This window comes from Megascapheus bottae, chromosome 20, assembly GCF_031878675.1.
Source record: "Megascapheus bottae isolate mThoBot1 chromosome 20, mThoBot2.hap1, whole genome shotgun sequence".
In the NCBI taxonomy this organism is placed as follows: Eukaryota; Metazoa; Chordata; class Mammalia; order Rodentia; family Geomyidae; genus Megascapheus; species Megascapheus bottae.
The window spans coordinates 25,970,042-25,981,287 of record NC_143528.1 but is presented as its reverse complement, the minus strand read 5'-3'; the positions used below and the strand labels follow the sequence as shown (position 1 = coordinate 25,981,287).

The 11,246-nt window shown below is 37.8% G+C and overlaps 1 protein-coding gene across 2 annotated transcripts; it reads right to left on the bottom strand.

Annotated features, from left to right (window-relative positions):
* Nucleotides 1-757: 757 nt before the first annotated feature.
* On the bottom strand, nucleotides 758-9,507 carry Spata4 (spermatogenesis associated 4). 2 transcript variants are annotated; one of them, XM_090353780.1, is made up of 6 exons: nucleotides 9,262-9,507; nucleotides 8,406-8,535; nucleotides 7,954-8,072; nucleotides 7,633-7,853; nucleotides 4,250-4,366; nucleotides 758-998 (listed from the first exon to the last, which is right to left on the bottom strand). In XM_090353780.1, exons 1-6 carry the CDS (start codon nucleotides 9,477-9,479, stop codon nucleotides 886-888), a joined length of 918 nt encoding a protein of 305 aa, XP_090209906.1. In that variant the 5' UTR covers nucleotides 9,480-9,507; the 3' UTR covers nucleotides 758-885. The 2 variants fall into 2 exon arrangements, with proteins under 2 accessions (XP_090209906.1, XP_090209907.1); XM_090353781.1 differs by lacking the exon at nucleotides 758-998 and adding an exon at nucleotides 2,308-2,414.
* Nucleotides 9,508-11,246: the final 1,739 nt, after the last annotated feature.

The following is an 11,246-nucleotide window of genomic DNA, read 5'->3' as shown; positions in this document are numbered from 1 at the left end:
AAACTAATATAAATTTTAGTTTGAAGATATCCATATTACAATAATATGGAAAAGTTATTTTGCCACTTCGAATATACCGTTATGGAAAATGACTCTTACTAGATAATTATTTTTAAACCAATAGAACAAATGATTCTTAAACCAATAGGACGAAAGAACTGATATCTTAGAAGTCAAATGAGACTATTTTGGCATACTCCTGAACATGAATAATTCCAGTTGAAGAAAAATTTGCTTGTAGCAATATCGAATTACCAGGTGTAATGAAATAATTCATCTTTTGGGATATCAGACTTTTTTTTTTACTTTTTGCAGAAGCATAGAACACGGCAATAACAGGTAAGAGCTTCAAACTGAAGTTGCTGAGTATCTCAACACCAGACCCTCATTCCCAGAAAACATGATTCCTCTTCCTCACAGTCATTACCCACATGTGTTCACCCAATTTATTAAAATGGTGTAGATTATGCTGTTTGTGCACAGGACCAACATTTTCTTATGGGCCATGTTTTTTATTAATAACTGATTGTGTGGAGGGGGAGTATGTGTGTGTAATTAATGCAAAGTACACACTTTCTAGTGAGGAAAATGTTACTTGCTATCTCTATAAAATTTGGGAAAGAACTCACTCATGGAGAACTACATTTAATATTTTATCTTTCAAATTATTTTGCCTGTACTAAAACAATTTAGCTAATTGTGTATTTTCAACCTGTGTTTAATAAGCCATCTTGAAAAGAAACATTCTTTAGCCAAATTATGGATAAGACACAACATTTACTTTATTTACTATTAAAACACATCCAGCACTAGGTGATGTTTACCACTGTAGTATGATAAAGATGGTGGTATCAGTTCTTCAAAGCCTTTTGGCAAGTTGCCTTTTCAAGGTTCCTTTTCCGTGTTTATGACAGACTTCATAATAGAAGTACAAGAACGTGTTGCCGACTGCTTCACATGAATTTCCTTACGTGAACTACCAGCATTACTTGTTTTTGCTAGGATATTTAAACAAAAAATTATGCAATTCAAAGTTACCAAGTATATATACCATCAGCATTTAATATATCTGTATTTAGATTATATCAGTATATGTACGAAATCAGCGTTTACAATAAATACACATAATAAAAATATTAATATACACAGAATGATTGGCAATAAGGCTGTGCATACATAAATGCCAGTGAAGCAGAATGTTTAAATCATTACGTATAGTAGTCATGGATATAAAAACATCTGAATGTCACCCACCTTGAAAAGTCATCAGCTATACCTAAGAATATCCAGGACTTATTTTGATGTATCTGAACTGAATATGGCTCAATTATTTTTAGATAATTGCTTCAGACAGCAGCTGAGGCAACTACGGCACAGTTTTTACTTAGGTATGGCAAGCATACCTGATTCATCATGCAGTTTCTGGATCTGTGATCACTCTGAGGCAGCAGCACTGACCAACCAGCCAATGGCCAGGTCATTGCGTTCTAAAGCAGGGCCAGAGGCAGCTAAAAAAATCAGTGTTCCACTGACCCATAATTTGCTAAATAATAGATTTAGGTAAGAAGTAGAGTGTCTTTAGAGTTAAAAGATTTCTTTCTAAATAGTTTACCTACTTCACAGTGACGATAGACTTCTCTATTTGGTAACCAGAGGATGTTTTTGTGAATGGCCTGCGCTTTCAGTGCCACAATGTGCAAGTTTCACCAGAAAAATTAACTCTACAATCCAGTGTTCTTGCCTGTCTTCCTGCCATTATCTTTCAGATTATTGACCAAAACACAACACCCTACCTTTTATCATAAACAACTGAAATATACTCACTTAACACACTTTGAAAATATTCATAATTTTTTTCATCCGGATAATTATCAGAAATGAATTCATAACATTCTTCATTTCCCTGGGGTCCTACAATAAGAGTTCTAACATGACTGAGAGAAGTAAAATGACAAATGTCACCATCCTATTCTGCTCTGCTCTGTTCACTGAGAACTTCCTTCCATTAACATATCTACCATTTTGAAAAGGAGAGGAAAGATCACTGGAATGAAAGAGAATCATAAAAGAACACCCAGAGACTCATAAATGACACCACTGTGAGAACAGAATAAGGGAGAATTATTTATAGCAGTACATTACCAAGAGATATAAAAGCAAAATTCCTTTGTGTTTGGTGTCTTGTTCTTAGTAGTGATAGCATACAGATTTTTCTGAATACTAATATGAGCTTTGAAAACTCTTCAGAAAGATAAAAAAATGTGAACTATCACTTAGCAATTCAAATAGTTGGCATCTTTTATGGTGCATTACATCTATTTCTTACACAGTAAGGAAGTCATGCTGTGACTCATTACCACTGTTCCAGCTTTGGGTTGCAGGTTTCAATGCCTGTTGCCCATCCTTATTCAAATCTAATTAGCCATAAAGCAAAAAAAAAAAAAAAAAAAGAGGCAAGTGAGGAAAAAAATATTGCCATGTCATGTCTCTATGTCTGCCATGACTCCAGGCTGCTCATTCTTTGTCCTGGCTTCAGTTCCCACTCAAACAGAGATCTTCATGCATATACCACTAACAGAAGAGGATAAAGAGAGAATACCTTCTCATGATCTGAAGGTGTAACTTGTCTTTTCCTGGACACTTACTCATCGATTCCAGCATGTTAAGGTCTATATGCCTATGTTTAAGGTCTGTGTCAAAGAAAGTAGGTTCAATGGCCCAGTCTTATGCCTGAATATTCAGAAGCATGCTTTGGGAAATACTAGTACTACAAGGCCATTGAATAAAACAAAATAATATAATAGTAATATGTAATCAAACAGCTTGCAAAATGCCTCGCCTTTTAAGATTCACAATGCACCATGGCATATGAAAACCCAAAGTGTACAAAAGGTATTACACTCATTAGCATTATACTCATCATTATACTCATTATATGTATTCATTATATGTAAGGAAACAAATTCTTCAGCAGTGAGATATAATAATACTGCATAAAGTTTTCAGCTTTTTGGTAGGGCTATCAGATAAATTATAGTACACAGATTAAATTGAATTTCAGATAGACAATGAATATTGTTTAGTAAAAGTATCTCCAAAATATGTCTTCAAAGTTTTTATTGTATTTCCTTGTGTTCTTGTTAAATCTGCCAACTCTCATTTTATGAGTCATAATAGTGTAAGAGCACCTAGACTGGGGCAGTGTTTTTCATGTGTCAAGAAATACTATTTTGAGATCTGTTTTTCACTATGAAGAGTGAAAAAGCCATCCATAATTTGTGAACTATTCAGAAGCTGGTGACTAGCTGAATTTCTTCCATGGGCTTAGAGTTGCTATAATAGAAATGTTTTCCAGGTGACAAGCTTTAAGCCAGTGGTGCTTGTAAGTCAAATGATGGGGAAGTCGAGGTGACTAATAGTTCCGTGTGTCTTGAGGCTGACACTTCCTACAACCACCAGAAAACTGAACTTTGAGCTCTGTCCAGTTCCCATTTCAGACTCAACCTCTGTAGAAAATTGGAATTGGGCAAGAGAACTCTCAAAAGTAAAAAGTAAAAGGTAGAAAGGTATATAGCACAGTGGTAATTTAATATTGCTTTAATACTGGTAGTAACTCTAAAAAAAAGTGTAATTGACAATGGAATTCTATGCTGCCATCAGAAAGAATGATATCGCCCCATTTGAAAGGAAATGAAAAGACTTGGAAAAAAAATTAAATGAAGTAAGCCCGACTCAAATGAACATAGGCTCAATGGTTTCCCTCATTTGTAATTAGTACAAACCTTGGGCTCTCCTAGCAGAGGTTTACAATAGAGCAAAACCTAGATACATAAGGCCATATAGGATGACCTAAATGAAAGGACCTCCAGGATATAGAAACAAAAGCCATATAATGAGTGATTGTTGTCCTTAATGTACTATGTTAGCTCTCATCTCTTGCTGTCCCTTGGTTATCTCATATTGTTGCAGTATTTTACCTTGTTATCTGATATATTGTATATATGTTTATTTGGTTATTTGAAATAGGATAGGGAAGGGGGAAAACAAGATGAGGGGAGGGGTTGAGGGGAGGGAAATGGGGACCAAAACATGAGAAAGGGTATCAATGTTTGTGAAGTAATGCACCTTCTATCTGGTGAATATAGTGTAACTCTTCTATTAATTATAATAAAAATATATGAAAAAGCTGTAATTGAACAAAGTGAAACCAAAACCTATTTTAAGAGAAAACATTGACAGCAGAACTTACATAAAACAGGAGTAGCTCTTTCCTTTTGTGCCCTTGGATGACCTCTGTGCCTGGGGATCTGGGCAGGAAGATGATCCAGGGTCATTTCTCCCACTGTTGGTTTCACTTCAAACCATGCTACCAAACAGACACAAAAGTTATCTTTTACAGGAATGATGGCTGTCAAAATAAAATACCATTACTTCACAATTAGACAAGCTATTAAAATTATATCATATTCCCAAGAGGAATGGGAAAGCATAGGCTAATAGACCCTTCCCCATGTAGCTCAAAATATTTGATGCTCAAAATAATTATTTTTAAAGGTCACTTTAAAGATAGTAATTTTATATTCTTATTCTATTTCTATTAAATTGGCTGTTTATTAAATTTGTTGTTGGTTGTTTGGTTTTGGTGATATCAGGACCTTACACTTGCAAGGATAACACTCCGCTACTTCAAGTCCATTGTCCTTTTGTTTTTAGGAGTTTTTAATCATTTTATGTATAGCAACTGTTGTCTTTGCTCAGATCAACTTTGAACCATAATCCTTCTGTTTATGCTTCCGGAATAATTGAGATGACAGGTATTTGCTAAGTATCACAACCTTTTATACAAACATGTGAAACACTTCTGAGGTTAATTCATGCCAGTGAATTTTTGAAATAACTATTGTCTGCCAGATCACACAATGATACATTGCCAGAACTCCCAAATCCTCTGCTATCTCTCCTGGACACTAATGAGAAAGATAAGCATTTGTGAGTGCTGTCAGGGTCTCTATCTCATAAAAACAAATCACGCAGCACCTGTTTCATTTTGTAAGCCTGTTTACATTCTAAAATCAGTGACAAACATTTCCCCATTTTCTATATTTCAACAGATTATACAAACATCTGATAACTAAGCAATTTCCCTTTGCCTCCAAAAGGTCACTTCCCACCTTGCCTCAAGAGGAATTTCAAGTAATACTTATCAATCCTGTCTCCCGAGGGAGGAACAAATCAGTAAAATTTCTGTAACTGTTCTCAGCACTATTAATTACCTTAGCAGTAAATAAAAGTGTTTGACAGTCAGCAGTCTCAGAATGGAGACGAGGGACAATGCAATTCAAAAATCAGAAGGGCTGAGATGGTTGATTGGGACTAAGGACAAGGTTTGGTCAAAATGAGACAACGGACAGATTCCCCCTATGCAAAGGCAGGGTAGAATAGTAAGAATAATAACAGACTAATAAGACAAATAATGAGGGTGTTAATCTGATTGAACCAAAATGCTACACAACAAAAGAAAGTGAAATGCGGGGTGGAAGAAGTGACCAGCATCACAATACTCTAACAGACTTGTACTTTAGGCATAAACAAATCAGTTTTAGAGTAAGCTAAATATGTGCTTAAAAAAAATTTTTTTGTGGGTCATGGGGCTTGAACTCGACCTAGGTGCTGTCCCTAAGCTCAGCCCTACCCTTGAGCCAAGTCCTGCTTCCCATTTTCTAGAGGTTAATTGGAGATAAGAGTCTCAGGTCTTTTTGTGCCCGGGCGGGCTTTGAACCTTGATCCTCAGATCTCAGCCTCCTGTGTAGCTAGGATTACAAGTGTGCGCCACTGAGCCCAGGGTGTTTTAAAATTTCTGTTATCCCTGAGGAGAGTGTAACTTTAGAATGTTCCAAATTGAAACCAGAGAAGTCTTTAAAGCACAATAATCCCAAGAGTAAAAACAAATGCAGAGGTAGAGTGCTGGCTTGGCATGTTTAAGCCACTGGCCCAATCTCCAACTGGACAGAGAAAGGGAAAGGAGAGGGAGAAAGAGTAGGGAAAGGGAGGGGAAGGGAGAAGGAAATCTCAAAATGCAGAGCTATGAATGCAGATCCAATGGTAGATAGTAATCGTGAATCCATGGCAAAAGTTGCTGGAAATGAAATAGAAAAGTTTCTTACAATTGAACCCTCCAAGAAGAATGAATTTAAGGACTTTATGAAGTATTACAATTACAGAGCAACACTAAAAAATATATGGATTTTGAAGTGGGGCTTTCATGTGGGAAAAGTTGAATAGAGAATTTGGAAAGAGACTCATATATTCAAAGACACTTGAAACATGAGCAGGCATATAAATCAGTGGGAAAAGAATAGACCATTCAAAACATAATAACAAAGCAATTTGTTCTTCATACAAGTTACAGATGAATTAAGATCTTAAAAGTGAAAGGCTTCACTTTATCAATTTCAGTATGGGTGATTATAATGTCATCATGGAAACAGGGCTAACTACAAAATTTTAGTTCATTTTTCATGTCTAGTATATCAGATGATCATATCTCATGATTTAGGACAATGGCCATTAAAACTATCCCTGTTCAGAAATCATCCTGTTGTTTGATTCCCACAAAACTGAATGAAATCAAGGTATGGGTAGAGCTCTCTTCCTTGCTAGGCACTGTAGGGATGAATTTTTCTGCAAAGAAAAAAAAAAGAGTTCAAAGGGGAAAAAAATCTTAGTGACCTACATCTTTCTCCTTTGCCGAATAGCTTGCATTGCCACATAAGAGTTCCCTAAGTGTCTGGAAAAATGTGAGTTAAGATTACAAACAAGAGTGGGCTGGGCACCTGTGGCTCACGCTTGTAATCCTAGCTGCTCAGGGTGCTGAGATATAAGGATAGAAGTTCAAAGCCAGCCTTAACAGAAAAGTCCCTGAGATTCTTATCTCCAGTTAACCACCAGAAAACCCATAGTAGTACTGTGGCTCAAACTGGTAGAGTGGTAGCCTTAAGCAAAAGAGCTCAGGCCCAGGCCCTGAGTTCAAGTCCCACAACCAACCACCACCACAACAACAATAAAAACATGAGTGGGCTCCTGAAAAAAAAATGCCAGGAAGTAATGAGGGAGCCCACCTGCTTGGAATTGCCAATTAAGTCATCTTGCTGGAAATTTGCCATGATTTTCCCTAATCTGTCCCACCGTCCACACACCAATCAAGGAGAAAATAAAAGTAGAAAAGAATACTGACCATACTCTAGTACCTCAAGTGAGTCATGGTAATCTGCAGGCTTTTAATAAAGAAGTAAGTCCTGATTCACTCAAACATTTCCATTCTTTTGGGTTACTTTAGTTGATATGTAAATTTATTTCCCATAATAGTTTACATGAATAAATTGGCAAACTTGTTTTTCTAAATATGCAGTGTCTCTGCCAGATGTTACCCTGTGTTTCCATCAGAAAGAATACATAAAAAGCACTGCAGGAATAATAAATGATTCTACTGCCATCTTAAAAATTGCCTTTTCCCATTTTAGCCCATGGCAGAAGTGGATATGGAGTCTTGACATGGCAAGCTTTTCTTTGCTCTGTATTCAAGAATATGTCTTTGAGTTTGAAAGAACTCACCTGCTTCCAGGTACAACTTACCTGGATTCAATTGTCGGGTTAATTTTCTTTGCAACATCTGTAAAAGGAAGAGGAACTCTACTTTAAGTTCATTGCTGAGCATATTGGGATGGCTTAATAGTTCTGTTAGCCTAATATTATCCTTAATCAACTTTGACGTTGTAGACCTGGGAACCAGAGGTAAATTCATCTGGTAGCTATAGTCTGTGAAATTCACGTAGTCATCCTGTATACTTTTAATTCTGGAAATAAGAAAAGGTTGACAAGTCACATTTCATCTATGTGTATCATCCAAAAAAAAATGATCTTCAATTGTCTTACTAGAAAATGTGAACAACTTACTCTCGATGTGTCAATAACGTGTAAACCTCTTGCATCAATATTTCAGGTACTCCAGCTTTACAATGAATTGTCCCATGGATTAGTTCTTTGGGTATTTTAAGTTTCTTTTTTTCCAGAAACTTTAATAGTAGAAAGAAATATTTTCATCATAAGCAATTATGTAATAATTATTAATTTATATAAATTCACTTTAATCCCTCTTATCTGTCAATTTTCTGGTGTTTAACACATTAGTTATCAAATAATACATAATCTTTTAGTGAAAAAACAATCATACCACCCTAATTGAGGCAAATATGTTTGTTATACTCAATTCTTGTAGAACAACAGACTCTTGTTGCATGAACAGTTGAACTTTACAGATTTGCGATACATGGAAACAAACTGTCAACATTTTAGCACACACACACACACACACACATATCAACATTAGGAGTCAAAGGATATTTTACCTTTTCTATCTGTGCCCAATTATCCAATTTGACTTTTAGAGAGCATCCATTTTTGAAGGATGTTATATTAAGATCCCAGGGGTAATAGATACAGAATATTTCTGCAATCAGGAAGCCATTTGAAAAATCCCTGATCCATAGAAACAAAGAAATGCAACAGTGAAGTTAAACAATATAATTGACATCAATCTAGAATTTCATACCGAGAGTATCTTTCAAAAACATATTTTCTGTGCCATTGAGAAGGATCTATGGCATAACATTTTGGTAACAACAAAAACCTTTGGTGTACTTTAAATGAATCCCCAATAGGAATTTTAACAAGATCCCCAAGTGATTTATATACACAATGAAATTTCAGGTCCATCTCTGCCACACATATCAAATTGAGCAAACTAGGATTCTTCCTATAAGAGGGGCATGGTCTTAATTTTTTTATGAAACTCAATTTGTGTTCTCAGAGTAAATGTTAACTGCTACATTCAGGATGACCATTTAAGCAGCAACTTAAAAAAAAAAATCCTTGATGATAGATGCCAGCTCACAGGGAGGATAAATTAAACCCTGCAGGCATGAATTCCTACCATACCATCATACCTGTAAAAAAGGAGCCTTGACTATCAGAATTTTTGCAGTCCAAAAGCATCCTATATTTAACTGAAGCCTACAATTGAACCCGTGGTTGAGGAAGCAAAGGAAATGTTACGTATTTTGCTTCAGGCTTGTGTGCCCTGTGTGTTTCTGTGCTATGGGTGTGTGGAGAGGAGGTGCGGGGTCTTGGGTTGAAGCACCCAGTAGGAAGGAGGCCTGGCCCAGTGCCTGCCAGCCGCAGGGCTGGGCCTACTGGCTCCATCACCTGCTGATGTTCCTGGGAAAGAAGCTGAGATCGAGGCTTTGGAGCCAGCGCAGAACGCATCGGGACAGGCGGGAACTCTTCGGAGGATGCGGATACACCAAAATCTTTTTTGACTTCCTTTGGCTAGGAACTGCTGACTGCGAAGAAAGTGAGGGTGATTTGACTCGGGCTGCCGCCGGCTGTGACAAACACTCTTTTTCCTGGCCGGCGGCAGCCATGGCGCTTTCTGAGTTGCTAAGGTAACCGCAGCGGGGGGCGGGGCCTGTGGAGGGGCGGGGCCGGTGAGGGGCGGGGCCGGTGAAGGGCGGGGCCGGTGAAGGGCGGGGCCTACACTTGTTGAAGGCTGGGCTGTGTGGCAGACACTGGGACTTGTAATTGCAGTTAAGCCTGGAGAGCTGGGGGGCCAAGGATCTCTAGCATGAACCACCTCTGGGCCTGAGCACTGTGGCACTGTGGGGAGCTTAAACCTTGGGGCTGAGCTTCCGATCACAGATGTAGTTGGTTAGACTCACAATCAATTTGGAAATGTTTCCTTTATTTATTTATTTAGGTTAATAAATGCCTTTAAATACTGTTTCCAGCCTTTCAATGAGGCATTCTGCAAAGTGGTGTGACAAAGCTCCCAGGGACGGGACAGGTTTTGATTGAAACTTGGAAGGAATAGAAGGGTGTCTTTCACTATGGTGTAAGGCAGGATTTCTTCAAAATCCAATATACCTACTAAACAAATTTTAAATAACGTTCAGAAAATTTATATAACATTTAACCACACTTCTACATGACATTTCCACACTTGAAAAAGATGCCCTAAGTACAGGGGTGGGGAACCTCAAATGATAGACGGTAGCCAATGACATTGTTGTACCCAAAGTTCCCAATCCCCCAAAAGACCACCAGAGTCCACGACCAATGCAAGCAACAAAGAGCCGTTTAATAGCAAGCTCAAGCTTGGTCCTCTGCTCCTTAGAAACCAGTAATGCTTGGAGGCCCTGAGTACAGAATTAGCACAGCTTTTATAGTACAGAAAAAAATAAGTTTTAGTTTTCATTTTTACAGCCTGGTGTTTTAGTTAACTTTTGCATAGAGACAATTCACAATTTTTATGTTATGGTTTCCCACAGAAGTTTAGATCAGGATGGCCTTGCTAGCTGTGGAACACAGCTGCAGTCCTAGAGATTACCTTGACTGTCCTTGCTAGCTGTCTGAGTAAACAACTGATGGATCATCTTACAGTTCTCCTGAGAAGAGGCAGTTAGGGGATTTCTCAGACTTAACTTCTGCAGAATGGAGGCTGCTTAGAAATAACTTTTTACTGAAGTTCATCAAACTTCAAAATTAATTTAGGCCTCACATTCCTCCCTCTCACTGGTACATAAATGAGTCAATCATGACTCATTACTGATTGCCACTTTTACTGGTAGGTATTGTCATCAAAGAACCATTACCTGGACTGTATTGATCCTCTCCTTTACAAAAGTTACCAATCTGTTTAACATACACAAGGCCTAATAGTCACCATGATTAGTAAGGCAATTAGAGGTCCCAGAAATTAATGTCAGCCACATGGAGGCATTAAACCAAGATTTAAACCATCCTTGGCACCCCTGTTACTCTCTTTTTGGTCAGGTTGCTGTGGACCCGCATCCTCATGATTGACATGTGTCTCTCCACAGCAATAACCAGCAAATTGGTCAGGGAGGCAGTCAGGCTTGTGTCCAGAAGCTCCTGGCGGAGAATTTAGCAGTTGACAGTCAAAGTTTTTGAAACTGGGCCTGTGTTAAACATCAGGAAGACATAGGCAATTCCAGCAAAGAAAGTAGCAGCCACTAAGTTAGCCAACAGGTAGTAGAAGGGGAAGTGAAATTTTCTGTTTTTGATCACAGCTGTGATGACCAGAGAATTGGAAAAATAAACAGGCAGAAAAGGGTCTCAACACACAAAACAATCACAAGCTTTGTTCCTGTCCACTCATCCACAGTGTCAGT

Excerpts from the sequence above, each read along its gene's own strand:
- Spata4 (XM_090353780.1), bottom strand. The coding sequence starts at position 9,479 with ATGGCTGCCGCCGGCCAGGAAAAAGAGTGTTTGTCACAGCCGGCGGCA. Across the intron at positions 7,854-7,953 it reads ACGTTATTGACACATCGAGA|AATTAAAAGTATACAGGATG; the intron begins GTAAGTTGTTCA and ends TCTTATTTCCAG. Across the intron at positions 4,367-7,632 it reads AACCCGACAATTGAATCCAG|CATGGTTTGAAGTGAAACCA; the intron begins GTAAGTTGTACC and ends TCTGTTTGGTAG.